This window comes from Triturus cristatus, chromosome 1_1, assembly GCF_964204655.1.
Source record: "Triturus cristatus chromosome 1_1, aTriCri1.1, whole genome shotgun sequence".
In the NCBI taxonomy this organism is placed as follows: Eukaryota; Metazoa; Chordata; class Amphibia; order Caudata; family Salamandridae; genus Triturus; species Triturus cristatus.
Genome location: NC_140579.1, coordinates 3155841 through 3177229, shown reverse-complemented (window position 1 = coordinate 3177229; position 21389 = coordinate 3155841). Strand labels below are relative to the sequence as shown.

The 21389-nt window shown below is 52.7% G+C and overlaps 1 protein-coding gene across 1 annotated transcript in view; it reads left to right on the top strand.

Moving 5' to 3' along the window:
* LOC146869052 (E3 ubiquitin-protein ligase TRIM39-like) overlaps positions 1 to 21389 on the top strand; it is a 95508-nt gene that overhangs the window by 7618 nt on the left and 66501 nt on the right. The window contains exon 2 of the mRNA XM_085645090.1: positions 8266 to 8361. Within this exon, the coding sequence (XP_085501216.1) occupies positions 8266 to 8361 (96 nt within the window). The remainder of the gene's footprint in view (positions 1 to 8265; positions 8362 to 21389) is intronic.

Below are 21389 nucleotides of genomic sequence, written 5' to 3'. Positions count from 1 at the left end.
CACAAGCATAGCAGGGGCGCCCATATCCAAAGAACGGCGGATGGAAGCAGCGACTGCAGCCAGTGCAGGCTGTGTGCTGTGGGCCGCTGAGGGGTCCAGCAGCACAAGCATGGCAGGGGCGCCCACATCCAAAGAACGGCGGATGGAAGCAGCGACTGCAGCCAGTGCAGGCTGTGTGCTGTGGGCCGCTGAGGGGTCCAGCAGCACAAGCATAGCAGGGGCGCCCACATCCAAAGAACGGCGGATGGAAGCAGGGACTGCAGCCAGTGCAGTCTGTGTGCTGTGGGCCGCTGAGAGGTCCAGCAAAAGACACACAATTGATGGACGGAATGCAGAACAAATCAAAACATTCACCCCCAGTCAAGAGATCTGGGTTAAATCCATCATTCTTTTGCTCACCATGCCACCACAGTTTAGACCTGGCCATATGCAAATCAGTTTTGATCCTGTGCCTCATGGGAACAGTCCATCCCGAACTGCCAAGCCAGGTCCTCCCTGGACCGGAAACACGCATCCTAGGACCGAGATCCCATGTATTTTATGTAGCGTTGAGTATCATCTGCAGACTGATGGATCCTGATGCTGCTGTCTGTAAGGATGGATCCCAGAGATCCCATGTATTTTATGTAGCGTTGAGTATCATCTGCAGACTGATGGATCCTGATGCTGCTGTCTGTAAGGATGGATCCCAGAGATCCCATGTATTTTATGTAGCGTTGAGTATCATCTGCAGACTGATGGATCCTGATGCTGCTGTCTGTAAGGATGGATCCCAGAGATCCCATGTATTTTATGTAGCGTTGAGTATCATCTGCAGACTGATGGATCCTGATGCTGCTGTTTGTAAGGATGGATCCCAGAGATCCCATGTATTTTATGTAGCATTGAGTATCATCTGCAGACTGATGGATCCTGATGCTGCTCTCTGTAAGGATGGATCCCAGAGATCCCATGTATTTTATGTAGCGTTGAGGATCATCTGCAGACTGATGGATCTTGATGCTGCTGTCTGTAAGGATAGATCCCAGAGATCCCATGTAGGTCGCTCCCCTGCCCTCGCGGCGCCACCAGATCCTCTGTGCCTGCCTTCTGCTCTGTTGTTGTGCCGACTGTCCCCCAGAGTGTCTGCCTTTTTCCCCTGTGTATGATCGCATCCCCTTTTGCTTTTTTGTATCCCAGAGTGCCTGCTTTCACCGTTGTGATCGCGCTCCCCTTGCTTTTTGTATCCCTGAGTGCCTGCTGCCCCTCGTGCCCCCGCCGTCCCCCCCGTCCTTCCGCCGCTTTTTGTCGTTTTTTTCTCGCTTTTCCGGCTTTTGTACCCCTTCTAGGTACTTTTCCGCTTTTTCGGGCCTCCTCGCCTCCCCGAGGCCCTTCGCCGCTTTTCCCGCTCTTTTTCCCCCCTACCCGCCCTCCTCCTGCCTCCCAGCTGTCCCCGCCTCCCCGGCTACCCCTTATATGGCGGCCGCTGCGAGGCAGTGGTAGCGACCTTTGACTCCAGGGTAGGTCGCTCCCCTGCCCTCGCGGCGCCACCAGATCCTCTGTGCCTGCCTTCTGCTCTGTTGTTGTGCCGACTGTCCCCCAGAGTGTCTGCCTTTTTCCCCTGTGTATGATCGCGTCCCCTTTTGCTTTTTTGTATCCCAGAGTGCCTGCTTTCCCCGTGTGATCGCGCTCCCCTTGCCTTCTGTATCCCTGAGTGCCTGCTTTCCCCGTTGTGATCGCGCTCCCCTTGCTTTTTGTATCCCTGAGTGCCTGCTGCCCCTCGTGCCCCCGCCGTCCCCCCCCGTCCTTCCGCCGCTTTTTGTCGTTTTTTTCTCGCTTTTCCGGCTTTTGTACCCCTTCTAGGTACTTTTCCGCTTTTTCGGGCCTCCTCGCCTCCCCGAGGCCCTTCGCCGCTTTTCCCCGCTCTTTTTCCCCCCTACCCGCCCTCCTCCCGCCTCCCAGCTGTCCCCGCCTCCCCGGCTACCCCTTATATGGCGGCCGCTGCGAGGCCGCGCAGCGGACGCGCACAGCAGGCGCGCCGCTGGCGCGCCGAGGGCGCGCCTAAGGCAAGCCCGTCTGCGATCGTCCGCGCCTGGACCGCACCCAGCACCCGAACCTCTGGCCCCCGCGCCCCCCGCCTGACCTACGACTCCGCCTTCCTCGCCAACCTCAACCCCGGCCGCACGCCGGGCTGCTACTGCGCCACCCCGAAACGCACCCACGGACCCTTCACCTGCAGCAACTGCCGCTTCACCTGCCTCTGAACCCACTCCGCTCCCGCCAAGAACTACTCCCGCGGAAACAACCTCCACTGCATCCTGGTCAACACCCGATCCATCCACAGGCACGCCATTGAACTGTGGAACCTCATCAACTCTACGAACCCGGACATCGCCTTCCTCACCGAGACCTGGATGAACCCCACCTCGGCGCCCGACATCGCCATAGCCATCCCCGACGGCTACAAAATCATCCGGAAAGACCGCACCAACCGCATCGGAGGAGACATCGCCATCGCACACAAAAACTCCATCCGCATCTCGACCGACACCGACAACTCACTCCCCGACGCCGAACACCTCCACTTCATGATCCACAGCGACCCCAAAACCACCCTCAGAGGCACCCTCATGTACAGATCACCAGGACCTCGCACCAAGTTCAGCGAAGACATCGCAGACTTCGTCAAACCTCACGCACTCTCATCCACCGACTACATCCTCCTAGGAGACCTCAACTTTCACCTGGAGAACCTCACCGACAACAACACCACCGCCTTACTGGACAACCTCGCCAACCTGGGACTGAATCAGCTAGTTAACACCCCCACCCACGACACCAGACACACGCTCGACCTCATCTTCTCCTCCAGCAAACACATCACCTTCAGCCACACCACCGAACTCACCTGGTCGGACCACAGCTGCGTCCACTTCATCTTCAAGAAGACCACCGTGCCCCACCACACCCAGCAACCACCAAGAAGACACTGGAATCGTATCACCACGGAACAGCTCGCATCAACCCTCTCCCAGAACCAACCAACCAGCACCACCGACCCCAACGTAGCCGCCAACAACCTTACAAACTGGATCTCCGACTGCGCCAACCTCCTGGCCCCCCTGAAGACTCAAGCCAGCACCAACAACCACAAGAAAAACTCCTGGTTCACCCCCGACCTCAAGAACTCCAAGAAAGAATGCCGCGCCCGCGAGAAGACGTGGCGCCTTAACCAGACCGAAGAGAACATGTCAGCTCTCAAGGACGCCACCCGCCAACACCACCAACACCTCCGCGCCGCACGAAAAACACCCTACCGGAACAGACTTGACAACAACGCCCACAACAGCAAGGAACTATTTGGCATCGTCAAAGAGCTCTCCAACCCGGAAGCAGAAAACAACTCCATCCCTCCCTCACAGGACCTCTGCGACTCCCTCGCAACCTTCTTTGGAGAAGTGTGGCTCAATGATTAGAGCGGCAGACCCTGATGCAGAAATCTAGCCCGGGACCAGGGTTCAATTCCCCGCCTCGGCGGGTCTTGGGCTCAAAAATTCCACGGACCTGATAATTCTCGCCTCGGTGCCATTCTAATCATGGAGTCCCACTCTGCAACTCTGGGCAATAGCTTGCTTAATCTCCACAACGGCCCCCACAACGCTAAGGATGCCTGGCCTCCACCTTGGGGGTGCCCAGGAGTGGACGCCTCACAGGGAAAGCCAGGATGGGTTCCACAGCGCTATTCGTACAAGCGCCTTGAGACCCTTGTGGGTGAGTAGTGCGCTATACAAGTATCAATTTACATTTACATTTACATTTTTCTTCCACCACAAGATCACCAACATATACAACAGCTTCCCGACCGCCGACACAAGCCCCCCTCCGGAACCCGCCACCGACACCACTACCATCCTCACCTGGAACCCTACCACCACCGAGGAGACCACCCGCATAATGAACTCGATCCACTCCGGATCCCCATCGGACCCCTGCCCGCACCACATCTACAACAAGGCCGACGACATCATCGCACCGCACCTCCGAGACATCATCAACGCCTCCCTCACCGCCGCCACCTTCCCGGAGAGCTGGAAACACGCAGAGCTCAACGCCCTCTGAAAGAAACCTACAGCAGACCCCACCGAACTCAGAAACTTCCGGCCCATCTCTCTCCTGCCGTTCCCCGCCAAAGTGATTGAGAAAATCGTCAACGCTCAACTCACCAATGCCCTGGAAACCAACGACTCCCTCGACCCCACACAGTTCGATTTCAGGGCCAACCACAGCACCGAAACCGCCCTGATCGCAGCAACGGACGACATCAGAGCCCTGACCGACAAGGGAGAGACCGTGGCCCTCATACTCCTGGACCTCTCTGCAGCCTTCGACACGGTCTGCCACCGCACCCTGATACGCCGCCTCAGCAACGCCGGCATCAGAAGCAAGGCCCTGGAATGGATCGTCTCCTTCCTCTCCGGAAGGACTTAGAGAGTCCGCCTTCCCCCCTTCAGATCCACAGCCACGGAGATCATCTGCGGCGTACCTCAAGGATCCTCCCTCAGCCCCACTCTCTTCAACGTCTACATGACCCCCCTGGCGAACATCGCACGCAAACACGGACTCGACCTTATATCATACGCCGATGACACCCAGCTCATCTTATCCCTCACTAACAACCCCACATCAGCTAGGACCAGACTACATGAAGGAATGAAGGAAGTGGCGAACTGGATGACAGACAGCCGTCTGAAACTGAACACAGACAAAACGGAGGTCCTCATCCTCGGCCCCACTCCCACCGCATGGGATGACTCCTGGTGGCCCCCCGCCCTAGGCAGCACTCCCCAACCCACCGACCACGCGCGCAACCTCGGCTTCATCCTGGACTCTTCCCTCACCATGACCAGACAGGTGAACTCGGTGACCTCGGCATGTTTCAACACCCTCCGCATGCTCCGCAAGATCTTCCGCTGGATCCCCACCGACACCAGGAAGACCGTCACCCACGCCCTCGTCACCAGCCGCTTGGACTACGGGAACACCCTGTACGCCGGCATCACCACCAAGCTGCAGAGGAAACTCCAACGGATCCAGAACGCTGCCGCAAGACTCATCCTGGACATCACTCGCCACCACCACATCTCCGGACACCTGAAAAAACTCCATTGGCTACCCGTCAACAAGCGGATCACCTTCCGACTACTCACCCACGCACACAAAGCCCTTCACAACCTCGGACCCAAACTCATCAACAACCGCGTCTCCTTCTACACTCCCTCGCGCACTCTGCGCTCCACCGGACAGGCCCTGGCAGCCGTACCCCGCATCCGCAAAGCCACCGCCGGAGAAAGATCCTTCTCTTTTCTAGCAGCGAAGACCTGGAACTCTCTGCCCAGCCACCTTCGCGCCATACCTGACCACCTCTCCTTCAGAAGGCAGCTCAAGACCTGGCTCTTCGAGCACTGACCCCCCCCCCTCCCAGCGCCTTGAGACCCTTGATGGGTGAGTAGCGCGCTTTATAAATGCGATTGAATAAATGCGATTGAATGAATGTATTTTATGTAGCGTTGAGTATCATCTGCAGACTGATGGATCCTGATGCTGCTGTCTGTAAGGATGGATCCCAGAGATCCCATGTATTTTATGTAGCGTGGAGTATCATCTGCAGACTGATGGATATTGACGCTGCTGTCTGTAAGGATGGATCCCAGAGATCCCATGTATTTTTTGTAGCGTTGAGTATCATCTGCAGACTGATGGATCCTGATGCTGCTGTCTGTAAGGATGGATCTCAGAGATCCCATGTATTTTATGTAGCGTTGAGTATCATCTGCAGACTGATGGATCTTGATGCTGCTGTCTGTAAGGATGGATCCCAGAGATCCCATGTATTTTATGTAGCGTTGAGTATCATCTGCAGACTGATGGATCCTGATGCTGCTGTCTGTAAGGATGGATCCCAGAGATCCCATGTATTTTATGTAGCGTTGAGTATCATCTGCAGACTGATGGATCCTGATGCTGCTGTTTGTAAGGATGGATCCCAGAGATCCCATGTATTTTATGTAGCGTTGAGTATCATCTGCAGACTGATGGATCCTGATGCTGCTGTCTGTAAGGATGGATCTCAGAGATCCCATGTATTTTATGTAGCGTTGAGTATCATCTGCAGACTGATGGATATTGACGCTGCTGTCTGTAAGGATGGATCCCAGAGATCCCATGCGGAGGTTAAAGATGAAGAGAGAAAGGATGGAGCTCTGAGGTACTTTGCAGGAGACGGGGATTTTCTGTGATCTTGCTGAACCTATTTGCATGAACTGGTGCCAGCTGGTGAGGTTGGATGTGAACCATTTCAAGACCGCGTCTGAAAATCCCGCTTGGTTTTTCAGGGTGTTGATCAAAGCTGGATGGTCGTCTGTGTCGAAGGCTGCAGAGAGGTCCAGAAACAGGACCATGATGTCAGGAGTTTTTCTTGTTGTTGAGGAGGAGGGTGTTGTTGTCTGCTTGGAGTGTGGCTGTCTAAGTTCTGCTACATGATCTGAAGACAGATTGGTCGTCCTGTAGAGTATTAGCCTTGCGGAAGTGCTGCTGTAGAGTATGGCAACTGCTTTCTTGTTGATCTTCCCTATGAATGGAAGGTGCTTAAAGGGCCCAGAAGTTTGTGAAGTCGGCTGGGCCCTGGGATGGTTTCTATGGCAGTAGAAAGATCTGAAGTCTCTGAACAGTGCTTGAAAGTGTCCTATGGCTGAGGGAGATGTTGACAGTGTAGTAGAAGGGCTTAAGGGCCTCTCCTTGAAGCAATTTGATGATGGATGAAGGAAGGGTCTCGTCTTCATCAGAGATTTCTTAGACTAGAGTTTAGGATATTGGGGAGATCCATGCGTGAGACTGGATTGAAGAAGATCCATTGGGTGGCGTGGCAATGGGGGATGGTTGGAAGCAGAGGGAGTGTGGAAGTGGTGATAATGTTGATCTGATTTGTTTGATGGCATTGCACTGTTTTCGTATGGCGTGATTGTTTTCGTTACGCTCTGACATCCGTGGTGGTCTGACCTGTCTAGCAAGTAATTGAATGTATTACAGAAGGAAGTCTGATGGAGTGGAAGGTGATTATTCTTGTTTTCGATTGTCCTTGATTCTCTGGTGTAGTATATGCATTGGAGAAAGGGATGGGAAGGTGGTCTGTCCAGTTGAGGATGGAAAGGTGGTCTGTCCAGTTGAGGACGGAGAGGTGGTCGGTCTAGTTGAGGATAGAAAGGTAGTCTGTCCAGTTGAGGATGGAAAGGTGGTCAGTCCATTTGAGGGCTATAGGTGTCTAGCCGCAGATATTGGGAGATGCTGATAGAATGAGGCCTGGTGTGTTGCCTTTGTGTTGGGTTATTGATGAGTTGTTTCATTTCCAGTGTCTTTAGAAGTGTGTAGAAGGCTTCCTTCATGTATTTTGTGTTGGAGGTGGAAGTCTTCGAAGAATGTGCGGTGGCTGCGTTGAATGGAGGCCGTTAGTGTATACTGAGGATGCTGTTTTGGAGATTGCTAGAGGTCAATAGCAGGAGAGGAGCTTGAAAGAGTTGGGTCTTGTAGAATTACTAATATGGAGGGTCAGAGTGTCCGGTGTGTGACTGCAAGCCTCCCTCGTCCCGGTTTGAGTGTGATCTATGTATGGAAGCATCTAATTTTAGGGATGGGGACGCCCCAGATGTGCGTGAAGGAGGGTGTGAACCAGGCTGAAGGTTGAAACTAGGTTGTATCACTGCACAGTATGCATTAATGAACATCAATCAAGAAATTCACATACAATGTACCTTTTTCCATTCTTTTAGTCTCAAAATGCTTCCTGTTTATTCTTGGTATATGGGCTGCACACATGGTTATTGCATTTATAAAAATGTGTTAGATTAGATATTTTCACATGGTTGTGTGTTGTTCTAAAATATGTCATAATGTCTCTAGGACAAAGTTTGTTTTTTAAATTAGTGCCATGTCTAAATCTTTCCATGCAGTTAGGCTTAAAGTGAGCACAGTGTCTTTCTAGGCAAGAACAGGACAAAAGAAGTGACACCGTTGTCTGTGTCCTTGTCTGTGACACTGGCGCTGGTGCTCACAACCCTGATATGTGCGACTAGTACTTACAATCTGCATATGTGTGGCTGGTACTTGCACTATTAATGTATGACTGGTATATACAGTCCGGGCACGTGTGGCAGATACTGTAGTGACTCTTTTTTGTGAGTAAGACCACACTCTACAAATATACACTTATTTCTTGCAATCTCATCCCTGCAGGTAAAACTTCAAGAGTGGCTGCGTCTTCTGAAGAAAGAGGAAGAATATATTCTGGAGTCTAAAATCAAGGAAGAGGAACAATATGAAACCATGAGGGTGAGTGGCTGCAGGGAGTGCTGTGTCTCTGTGTGTCTGTATATGTCTGTGCCCGTGTGTTTGTGGTGACACACAGAGGCTGATGAGTCACACTACAGACTGGGTCATGGTCCGCACCAAATAAATATACTGACCGGAGTCACTGTGCTTGGATATTGGGACTGAAATCAGCCAAGGGCTTGTCCTAAAATAAATAAAAACAAGAATTACTCTTCTGACCTTAAGGTAGTACTTACATACTGGTGTGTGATAGTGTGTGTGTGCACAGATATCGCATTCGCTGGCTGTGAGTAAATACCAGTGTGTGTGTTTGTGCACACATGCGTATGTGTGTGCGTGCATATTCATGCTTAGGTGAACGTGTTTAATTATGTATTCATGTATGGATGGCCCTGGATTTATTCATGGGAGTGCATGCATGTCTACTCATCTCTGTGATTTTGTGGGCATCAACGAGTGTTTCTGTGTGTCTTCGTATGCATGTATATATTTTGAGCCATAGAGTATCCAGATGCATGTGCTCATATCTGTATATGTGTGTTTGTGGGTTTACTATGCTTCAGTCTGGATTTATTGGCTGTGGGTTTGTACTTGCATATGTGAATACTGGTCTAGGGGTTTGCTTATTGCATAATCTGGTGGTATTTGTGAGTGGGCAAAAACATGGCATCTGTATGTGTGTGCGTCTGTGAGCTTGTGTGTGCATAGGTCTGGAGTTATACATCAGTCTGTATGTGTGTGTGTCTGTGAGCTTGTGTGCATAGGACTGAAGTTATACATCAGTCCGTATGTGTGTGCGTCTGTGAGCTTGTGTGTGTGTATAGGTCTGGAGTTATACATCAGTCTGTATGTGTGTGCGTCTGTGAGCTTGTGTGTGCTTCAGGTCCGTAGTTGTACATCAGTCTGTATGTGTGTGCGTCTGTGAGCTTGTGTGTGTGCATAGGTCTGGAGTTATACATCAGTCTGTATGTGTGTGCATCTGTGAGCTTGTGTGTGCATAGGATTGGAGTTATACATCAGTCTGTATGTGTGTGCGTCTGAGCTTGTGTGTGTGTATAGGTCTGGAGTTATACATCAGTCTGTTAGTGTGTGAGCTTGTGTTTGCTTCAGGTCTGGAGTTATACATCAGTCTGTATATGTGTGCGTCTGTGAGCTTGTGTGTGCATAGGTCTGGAGTTATACATCAGTCTGTATGTGTGTGCATCTGTGAGCTTGTGTGTGCATAGGTCTGGAGTTATACATCAGTCTGTATGTATGTTCGTCTGTGAGCTGTGTGTGCACAGGTCTGGAGTTTTACACCAGTGAGATTACCTAGGCATCTCTTTGTGAATATGTGCATGTACGGGTGTGCCTATGTGAGAGTGAATGTGCTGGGTTTGTTTATACACAGTCTAGAGATATTCATCTGTAAATGTGTACTACTGAGGTCATTTGCCTCTGGTGTCCTGAAGTCTGTCCTATTATGGCTCGACACTGGGTCAGGGACATCCCTCTCTGCCCTTGACTCCCAGGATAGCGAGGTCGAGCAGTCAAAGGCTTCTCACGGAGGCAGAGGGCAGGACAGGCATTCAGAACTCAACAGTCAAACAACAGACACAATAATGTTATGTCTAGCCCTGTTCTTAAGAACTAAAGTCCATTAAGCACAAATAAAGGGAAACACCACACAGTTCAATAAAGGTACAGTTGCAGGGTTGCAATGTACAATCCCCCAAAAAGCACTGTACCCCCTCTGGTGCCCTTCTCCCTCTGCAAAATTTTTAATGTCTGTGGTCTCCTGTATGTTCTCAGTGCCCGGATACACTCGTAGGTGATTAGCTGTGCTCTATAAATCCTGTTTGATTGGTTGATGTCATATGGGCATAGACATTATTCAAGCACAGACTAAGTTCGCTCTGGGTCACCCCACTGGCTGCTGCGTAGATCAGTTCAATGGCTTTTGCCTCAAGGAGTTCACACGGGCAAAAATTATATTGCTCCACTGCAGATTTCTCTGCCCTGCTATACCTACTCTGTGGTGGGGTGCTCATAGTGCCCATTTCTGTATCAGCGGAGTCAGCTACGCGGATCTGTAGGGAAGCCTCATTTGGGACAAAGACTGCTGGTGATAATCAGTTCAGCAGCCCTGCACGGCGACACTTGTCTTTGACCGCTGTGGCCTCTTAGGCCCGTTGCACACAGATACTCGCACATAGCAGTTGCAGCCTCAGGGCCTAGTATTCAGCGGATGGTCATCATTGGCAGTTACGGCTTCCCAGGCCAGATCAGTTCTTTCCATCAACTTTGATGGTGGTTCTTCTTGGGCAGGTTTGATATCAGGCAGCAGCAGGCACTTATCAGGGCATCGTACGACCCAGCGGTGATTCTCACTTGAATGACTCTGCTTTCTGTGGATGTTTCTCATGCCGAGGATATGCTGGGCTTCTCTCCTTGACAGGCAGTACTCTTTCATCATGCCGGGCTTCTCTCCTTGACAGGCAGTACTCTTTCAGCACGTGACACCCTCCTTCCCTTTCTCACCGGCAGACTCCTAGGTGCTAGGCAGGTCCTCAGCTCTTTCTGAAAGTGATGCAGGCTCCTAGGTGCTAGGCAGGTCCTCAGCTCTTTCTGAAAGTGATGCAGGCTCCTGGGTGCTAGGCAGGTCCTCAGCTCTCCCTGAAAGTGATGCAGGCTCCTAGGTGCTAGGTAGGTCCTCAGCTCTTCCTGAAAGTGATGCAGGCTCCTAGGTGCTAGGCAGGTCCTCAGCTCTTCCTGAAAGTGATGCAGGCTCCTAGGTGCTAGGCAGGTCCTCAGCACTTTCTGAAAGTGATGCAGGCTCCTGGGTGCTAGGCAGGTCCTCAGCTCTCTCTGAAAGTGATGCAGGCTCCTAGGTGCTAGGTAGGTCCTCAGCTCTTCCTGAAAGTGATGCAGGCTCCTAGGTGCTAGGCAGGTCCCCAGCTCTTCCTGAAAGTGATGCAGGCTCCTAGGTGCTAGGCAGGTCCTCAGCTCTCCTGAAAGTGATGCAGACTCCTGGGTGCTAGGCAGGTCCTCAGCTCTTCCTGAAAGTGATGCAGGCTCCTAGGTGCTAGGTAGGTCTTCAGCTCTTCCTGAAATTGATGCAGGCTCCTGGGTGCTAGGCAGGTCCTCAGCGCTTCCTGAAAGTGATGCAGGCTCCTAGGTGCTAGGCAGGTCCTCAGCTCTTTCTGAAAGTGATGCAGGCTCCTAGGTGCTAGGTAGGTCCTTAGCTCTCCTGAAAGTAATGCAGTCTCCTAGCTGCTAGGCAGGTCCTCAGCTCTCCTGAAAGTGATGCAGGCTCCGAGGTGCTAGGCAGGTCCTCAGCTCTTCCTGAAAGTGATGCAGGCTCCGAGGTGCTAGGCAGGTCCTCAGCTCTTCCTGAAAGTGATGCAGGCTCCTAGGTGCTAGGCAGGTCCTCAGCTCTCCTGAAAGTGATGCAGACTCCTGGGTGCTAGGCAGGTCCTCAGTTCTTCCTGAAAGTGATGCAGGCTCCTAGGTGCTAGGTAGGTCTTCAGCTCTTCCTGAAAGTGATGCAGGCTCCTGGGTGCTAGGCAGGTCCTCAGCTCTTTCTGAAAGTGATGCAGGCTCCTAGGTGCTAGGCAGGTCCCCAGCTCTACCTGAAAGTGATGCAGGCTCCTAGGTGCTAGACATATCCTCAGCGTTTCCTGAAAGGGATGCAGGCTCCTAAGTGCTAGGCAGATCCTCAGCTCTCCTGAAAGTGATGCAGGCTCCTAGGTGCTAGGCAGGTCCTCAGCGCTTCCTGAAAGTGATGCAGGCTCCTAGGTGCTAGGCAGGTCCTCAGCGCTTCCTGAAAGTGATGCAGGCTCCTAGGTGCTAGGCAGGTCCTCAGCTCTTTCTGAAAGTGATGCAGGCTCCTAGGTAGGTCCTCAGCTCTCCTGAAAGTAATGCAGTCTCCTAGCTGCTAGGCAGGTCCTCAGCTCTTCCTGAAAGTGATGCAGGCTCCTAGGTGCTAGGCAGGTCCTCAGCTCTTCCTGAAAGTAATGCAGTCTCCTAGCTGCTAGGCAGGTCTTCAGCTCTTCCTGAAAGTGATGCAGGCTCCTAGGTGCTAGGCAGGTCCTCAGCCCTTCCTGAAAGTGATGCAGGATCCTGGGTGCTAGGCAGGTCCTCAGCTCTTCCTGAAAGTGATACAGGATCCTGGGTGCTAGGCAGGTCCTCAGCTCTTCCTGAAAGTGATGCCGACTTCAGGTACTTTTCCCTCAGCTCCGGGAGACGGTCTGTTATGCAGACACCAGCTCTGGTCACACAGCGATCTGAGTACCATACAAAGCACTCCCGTCCTTGGTCAAGATGATCTCGAAAGCAGGTGATTTGGGTCCTTCTTTACTGTACTCATCTTGCAGACACCAGCCCTGGTCACACAGCAATCCGAGTACCGTACAGAGCACTCATGTCCTTGGTCAAGATGATCTCGAAAGTGGGTGATTTGGGTCCTTCTTTACTGTACTCATCTTGCAGACTCCAGCCCTGGTCACACAGCGATCCGAGTACCGTACAGAGCACTCCGGTCCTTGGTCAAGAAGATCTCGAAAGCGGGTGATTTGGGTCCTTCTTTACTGTACTCATCTTGCAGACACCAGCCCTGGTCACAAAGTGATCCGAGTACCGTACAGAGCACTCCCGTCCTTGGTTAAGATGATCTCGAAAGCGGGTGATTTGGGTCCTTCTTTATTGTACTTGTCTGGCAGACAACAGCCCTGGTCACACAGCGATCCGAGTGCCGTACAAAGCACTCCCATCTTTGGTCAAGATGATCTCAAAAGCGTGGTGCTTTGGGTCCTACTTTATTGTACTCGTCTGGCAGACAACAGCCCTGGTCACACAGTGATCCAAGTACCGTACAGAGCACTCCCGTCCTTGGTCAAGATGATATCGAAAGCGGGTGATTTGGGTCCTTCTTTAATGTACTCGTCTTGCAGACACCAGCCCTGGTCACACAGCGATCCGAGTACCGTACAAAGCACTCCCGCCCTTGGTCAAGATGATCTCGAAAGCGGGTGATTTGGGTCCTTATTTACTATATTCATTTTGCAGACACCGGCCCTGGTCACACAGCGATCCGAGTACCGTACAGAACACTCCCGTCCTTGGTCAAGATGATCTCGAAAGCGGGTGATTTGGGTCCTTCTTTACTGTACTCATCTAGCAGACACCAGCCCTGGTCACACAGCGTTCCGAGTACCGTACAAAGCACTCTGGTCCTTGGTCAAGATGATCCCGAAAGCATGGTAATTTGAGTCCTACTTTATTGTACTCATTGAGGAGACGGGGAAAGCAGATCCGCCGTCTAAGGTTTTGGAACTGTTTTTGTTGAGGACTCTGAATTCAAAATTGACTATGAAAGTTGATTCCTTTAAATCAACAGTGAAGCATATAATTGATATGCCCCCCGCCGATGTCACAAAATACCTTTCATTCGTCTTGAGCGGGCTAAAGGTGCCTGCATTACATCAAACTCACAAAATGTTAATAAATCATGGTGGTGATGAGGTATAAGTCTCTCAATTTAACAACATACATTTTCACCATTACAAATCTGTATGCAACATAGATGCCAATAATATGAAAAACTTATCAAAATAGGCTACATATTAGATTTGTCATGGTGCACACCTTTAAATATCTCTAAAATAATTAATGCAAAGGTGTTGTTTCCTTGGAGACTATGACTGATCTGTGTTTCTTCCGAAATTTAATTAAGACTACTTCATTGACACTACCTGTATACTAGTGCACAGCACAGGAGCAGAACCCTCTACCTGTATACAAGTGACACATCATAGAAGCACAACACTGTTGGAGCCGGCCTCGTGGCATGGTCCTGTTCCCCCTCGCTAAGCCGCACGAGGTCCCAGGCACCTCGGGGCTCCTCCATTATGGATTGTACGTGACTCTACGTAACCAACTACGTGACCCCGCTCCACCCGGCCTCAGTCCCAGCGAGGCCCGACATTGAGGCGCCAACCCCTGGCCCGGGGGATACCACGTGCCCCCTTCCCACTCCCGGCGGAGGTCAGTATCGATGGGACCCCCAACCGTCCTTCCACACCTAGGTGCGATCGCCCCACAGCTCTCTGGGGCCTGGCGCCTCTCCTGCTGGGCGTCTGGCCGCTCCCTACCCGGCCTCTCCGCCCCCCCGGGCGCAAGGGTCCGGACCTCAAAGGGCTCCAGACCTATATCTGGGGCGACCCGGCAACAAGACGACAGTTGTATCCCGGAGTCAAGAGCCCTGCTGATCGGATCGCGGCTGACCCTACGGAGGAAGACTCATCCTGAAACCACACTCTGAGCCCTGCTGACGACGTCGCGGCTCCACCGTGCTTAAAGACCTTCACGAACCTTTGTGGCCCTGCTGACGCTGTCGCGGCCCGACTTTGTTGAACGTACCATCAGAGCCCAGCTGACCTCGTCGCGGCTCGACCGAAGCAGACCTACCACCGGAGCCCTGCTGACGCCGTCGCGGCTCTCCACGTCCGAGCTGCTTTGAGACCAGCTCGCAAGGTCTGGCGCAGAGCCTTCCCGTACCTGGCTGGTACTAAGACTGTCCCGCTACCCTATCCCGCCAAGGACATTGAGACTCTTACCGGATCCCTCGATCCCCCTGTAAATATTGACTGTGCTACTATTGATAAAGAACCAAGATAAGTAACTGATACGGAGTCCTGTGTGGTGGTGTTACTGGGCCTAGTACGATCATAGGAGAAGGACCTCTCCTCGGAGGCTTCTCAGCGGCGCTCGGCTATAACTTTGCGGTAGGAAGGTGCCCCGGAGTAGTCCCCCCGACTCCCCGGTGGTCCTCCCTCCAACATTTGGTGGCCAGCGACGGGATCCGAGCCAGATGCAATCGTACAGGCGAGTAACGCACCCACTACCTAACTAGACGGAAAAAGAAAAGGGGAACCATGGACGGCCAAGAAGCAACCGTGGCCGCAGCCTTCCAGCCGGAAAGGCTGGAAGAATACACCCACAAAGAACTGAAACAATTCTGCAAAGACAAAGGGATCCCAACCACAGGATTGGGCACCAAGGAAGAAATGCAGAAAGCCCTGAAAGCCTGGGCAGAAGCCGAGGCCACTCCACCCCGAGCCGAAGGGACCTCGGCCCGGGACGGAAGCCTGCCACCAACCATAACCCCGACAGATGGGGGACGAAGCATCCTGGAGGCCAGCCTATCCCACGAAGAAATGCGAGAACGGGAGAGGGTCCGGACACACGAAATGGACCTCGCACGACTCCGGCTGGACGGGGAGCTCCTACTGGCGGAGAAGAAAATAGCCTTGGAGCAACTACGGCTGCAAGAGGAAATCGAAGAAAAGAAACGGCATCGGGAACTAGAAGAGAGACGGCTAACCCTCGAGCACGAGAGGAGCCTCAAGGAACTCGAACTGAAATCCAAAACGGGGGAGACCAGCACCCCCGGGGCCCGGGACGCGCTACCACTGACCGAGCCAAAGGTTCATATCCCCAAGGATGTCGTCAAGGAATACTACAAGAACGACGACATCCAGCAGTGGTTCCGAGGTAGCCATGACCTCCCATCGGGTACCCCGGAAGGATTGGGGTGCCGGCCTATGGGGGAGGTTCCTCAGCGAGGGCCGGGATACCCTGCTGCAACTCCCCGACGCGGTGATGACATCATACGACCACATGAATGAAGCCCTACTCACCCGCTACGGACTATCAGCCGAGATGTACCGGCAGCGCTTCCGGGACTGCAAGAAGCTCCCCGGTACCACATGGGTCGAGTACGTGGACTTCTTCAGCCGGGCCTTTGAAGGGTGGATAAAAGGGAGCAAGGTCACCTCGTACAATGAACTGTTCGACCTCATTGTCTGGGAGCACCTCGCCAACAACTGCTTTGTTGAACTAAGGCAACACCTCCTGGACAGTAAGCTGACTAAGCCCCGGAAGCTCGCCGCCGAAGCCGACCGATGGGTCAACTCCCGGGTCCCCCGGAACCCCGTGGGGGACTACCAACGGAGTACCGCGGGACCTCCTCGCCAGCGGGGCGGAGGAGGGGGGTCCCACCGCAGTCGAGAATTCCCGGCCGGGCCGCACAGAAGCCCGCCACGAGGCCAAGCCGCCAACCACACTTCCCCGACCCTGGGCCGAAGGGGGACCCCCATCGCCCGGCCTGGACCGCGACCAACAGCGACCTGCTTCGGCTGTCAGCAGACCGGCCACTACGCGAGCGACCCGGCCTGCCCCGTGAACCGACGGAACGGGACCGCTGGGCCCCCTTCCCGACAAATAGCCGCCGCAGCCCTGGGGGAAGGAGAGGACGAGGAGGAAAACCGCGACGACGGGTCTCCCGAGTGGGAACCAGCTGCCATGTCACTCGTATGCCTGGGCTCCCGAGAAATGGTGCCCCGAGCTGCCATCCCAAGCAACACCCAAACGTACCAGCAGTGGGTCACCATCAATGGACGACGGGCCGAAGCCCTCCGGGACACTGGGGCCAGTGTGACCGCTGTCCGCTGCCACCTAGTGACCCCCGAACAAATCCTGCCACATGTCCTATGCCCTGTCCGGACCGCGGACAACACCGAAAGCATGTGCCGGATGGCCAGGATCCCCTTCGAGTGGGGAGGAGTGTCAGGCACCCTAAAAGTAACTGTCCGCGACGACGCCCCAGTGGACTGCTTCCTGGGGAATGACCTAGAGAGCTCCCCCTGGGCCCAGGTGGAGCGCCGAGAGCATCTGGGGATGCTAGGGCTGCCCGAGTGGGCCTGCGCCACCACCCGATCCATGACCGCCCAACCAGCCGCTGCCGCGGCCCACGACAAGCCTACGGGCCCAGAACTACCGCCCTCCTCTGGCCCGGAGGAACCTGACGATGAGGCCGGGCCATCCGAACTTTCCCCCGACGAGGCCGCCTCCCTCAGCGAGATCCCCGAGCTGGTCCAGTGGCGCCACGACGGGGGCCCCACCCGCGAGCAATTCCAGCAAGAGCAGAAGGCCTGCCCGTCCCTCGAGGGGGCCCGACAGCAAGCGGCCGCCCAGGCCCCGGGGGACCGCACGGGAACCCACTGGATCTATTGGGACAATGACTTATTGTATAGCGAGCAGAAAGTCGCCGAACTGGGAGCCGGCCAGGTGTTGGTGGTTCCCCTCCGATTCCGAGAGTTCCTCCTGAACCTGGCGCATGACGTGCCCCTCGCCGGACACCTCGGGCGGGACAAAACTTACAGCCGCCTAGTGACCCATTTATATTGGCCCCGAATGCGAAGAGACGTGGACCATCACTGCCGGTCCTGCCCGGCCTGCCAGGCTAGCGGAAAGACTGGGGGTCGAGTTAAGGCCCCCCTCCAACCATTTCCAGCCGTCCACACCCCATTCGAACGAGTGGGGATCGACATCGTGGGGCCCCTCGACCCCCGAACCGCCCTGGGACACCGCTTCATCCTGGTACTGGTCGACCACGCCACCCGATACCCCGAGGCCCCCACACAAGCACAACCTTCACTATATTAGCGACATAGCACAGTAGCACAAACCTCTACCCTTATAGTAGTGATACTAATGAGACATCATAGAAGAACAGCTTTCTAACTGTAAACTAGGGACAGCACAGAAGCACAATCCTCTACCTGTATACTAGTGACACATACAGGAGCACAACCCTCCACCTCTATACTAGTGAGACATCACATTAGCACAACCCTCTACCTGAATGGTAGTGAGACATCACAGGAGCACAACCCTCTACCTGAATAGTAGTGACACATAAGAGGAAAAAAAACCTCTAACTCTATTACTATTGGCACAGCAAAGCAACACAACCCTCCACCTGTATAATAGTGACACACCACAGGAGTGCAATCTTCCACCCATATACTTGTGACCCATTACAGCGGCGCAACCCTCTGCCTTTTCTTTTTAATTAGTCAAATTTCATAGTGCGTGTCATCTTTGGCTTCAAGCCTTGAACTGCAGAATAAAGGATCGTGCAATTGTCTATGCAATGCAGAGAAAAAACCTGCTTCCCTTATTAAGCAGCTGGCTCTCCTTGGAGCCCCCGAATAATACTAAGCTTGCTTCTGGGAATATTTTGTGTAAAGTCTGACATACCTCAAATAATTACGGCCAAACATCTTCTAATTTCGAGCACGTGAAAACTGTGTGGAGCCAATCTCTTGTCCCTTGCTGATGACAGCGGAAACAGTTATCATGGACTAATGGGTCTATTTTATGAAGGGTTACTGGAGTATAATATGCCATCCAACGAGATAAGAACGAATTTCTTTTAAAATTTGCTGCTCGTAAAGATGTACGCCCTATCTCTGCATACCTTGGCTGTCCCCCAAAATATTTGCTACCACGAAGTTGACTATCCGTCCAAAACTTGAAAAGAACCGGTTACACTGTCCCCCACATCTGGAAAGAAGCTCCTCCCAAGAGATACATTTACCCCATACAGGAAAATCTCCACATTCTTTAAAAGCCATTGAATTCCAAAACTTCATCTCCTGATCTGATAGCGAAAACCCTAAAAACCTGCTCTGACGGAGGTGCCAAAATGAAGTATCAAAAATGGCCTGATAAAATTTACTAAGAGCGTACAATGATCCTCTGAACCCCTGAAGAAGCTTGTATCTAGACTTTTTGGGTAGTTTCACTGTTTTAATAAAAGCTGGTAGACTTATTTCAGATTCCTGCACCATTCTGGTTAAAAAACAATCATCAAATCTCCCTGCTCCCATCCAAAACCCTTGCCAATGTGTTAATTAAGCGGTACAAAAGGGGGAGGTGATGGACGGAGCATCAGAACCAATCAAACACTCACACCCAGTCAACAGATCTGGGTTTGATCCATCACCGTTCTTTATCCCACTCTGCACCCCAGTTCAGACATGGCCATATGCAAATCAGTCTGACCCTGTGCCTCATGGGAACAGTCCAGCCCGAACTGCCAAGCCATGCCTTCCCTGGACCGGAGACAAGCTTCCTAGGACCGGTTTCTGGCATTTCAGCCGTCTTCAGCCAGGCTTGCTTGAATCCAGTGGCAAAGTGAGCAAGGGACTCACGTCTGAGCATACCCTGCCAACCTATGGCGAACAAAGCGGTACAAAAGGGGGTGGTGATGGACAGAGCATCAGAACCAATCAAACACTCACACCCAGTCAACAGATCTAGGTTTGATCCATCACCGTTCTTTAGGCCACTCTGCCACCCCAGTTCAGACATGGCCATATGCAAATCAGTCTGACCCTGTGCCTCATGGGAACAGTCCAGCCCGAACTGCCGAGCCATGCCTTCCCTGGACCGGAAACAAGCTTCCTAGGACCGGTTTCTGGCATTTCAGCCGTCTTCAGCCAGGCTTGCTTGAATCCAGTGGCAAAGTGAGCAAGGGACTCACGTCTGAGCATACCCTGCCAACCTATGGCGAACAAAGCGGAACAAAAGGGGGTGGTGATGGACGGAGCATCAGAACCAATCAAACACTCACACCCAGTCAACAGATCTGGGTTTGATCCATCACCGTTCTTTAGCCCACTCTGCCACCCCAGTTCAGACATGGCCATATGCAAATCAGTCTGACTCTGTGCCTCATGGGAACAGTCCAGCCCGAACTGCCAAGCCATGCCTTCCCTGGACCGGAAACAAGCTTCCTAGGACCGGTTTCTGGCATTTCAGCCGTCTTCAGCCAGGCTTGCTTGAATCCAGTGGCAAAGTGAGCAAGGGACTCACGTCTGAGCATACCCTGCCAACCTATGGCGTACAAAGCGGTAGAAAGGGGTTGGTGATGGACGGAGCATCAGAACCAATCAAACACTCACACCCAGTCAAGAGATCTGGGTTTGATCCATCACCGTTCTTTAGCCCACTCTGCCACCCCAGTTCAGACATGGCCATATGCAAATCAGTCTGACCCTGTGCCTCACGGGAACAGTCCAGCCCGAACTGCCAAGCCATGCCTTCCCTGGACCGGAAACAAGCTTCCTAGGACCGGTTTCTGGCATTTCAGCCGTCTTCAGCCAGGCTTGCTTGAATCCAGTGGCAAAGTGAGCAAGGGACTCACGTCTGAGCATACCCTGCCAACCTATGGCGAACAAAGCGGTACAAAAGGGGGTGGTGATGGACGGAGCATCAGAACCAATCAGACACTCACACCCAGTCAACAGATCTGGGTTTGATCCATCACCGTTCTTTAGCCCACTCTGCCACCCCAGTTCAGAAATGGCCATATGCAAATCAGTCTGACCCTGTGCCTCACCACCCCCTTTTGTACCGCTTTGTTCACCATAAGTTGGCAGGGTATGCTCAGACGTGAGTCCCTTGCTCACTTTGCCACTGGATTCAAGCAAGCCTGGCTGAAGACGGCTGAAATGCCAGAAACCGGTCCTAGGAAGCTTGTTTCCGGTCCAGGGAAGGCATGGCTTGGCAGTTCGGGCTGGACTGTTCCCATGAGGCACAGGGTCAGACTGATTTGCATATGGCCATGTCTGAACTGGGGTGGCAGAGTGGGCTAAAGAACGGTGATGGATCAAACCCAGATCTCTTGACTGGGTGTGAGTGTTTGATTGGTTCTGATGCTCCGTCCATCACCACCCCCTTTTGTACCAATGTGTTAATTAAGGCTGCTTGGTAATAACTCTGCAAGTGAGGGAGTGCTGATCCACCCTGTGTTTTTTCTAATTGTAAAACACTCAGATTCACTCTAGATACTTTTCTTTTCCCAGATAAAACTCCTTATCAATGCATCTAGCTCCTGAAAAAAAACTATTAGGGATTTTAATTGGTATATTAGAAAAAAATAAATATTCATAATGGTAGGACCGACATTTAAATCATGGCAGCGCATCCAATTATGGTTAAGGGAAGCAGACACCATCTTTCCATAAGCCCTTTGATTTTGCTAAGCATTGCGCAGTGTGGCGTACCTCACCTGATAACTCACAGCCTCTTATCTTAGGATAGGGCAAGATTTCTAACCAAACTCCTCATCCATCTCCTATAGGAATTGCTAAATAACCTGCAGACATCAGTGCAGTAACATTAATTTATCTGGTAGT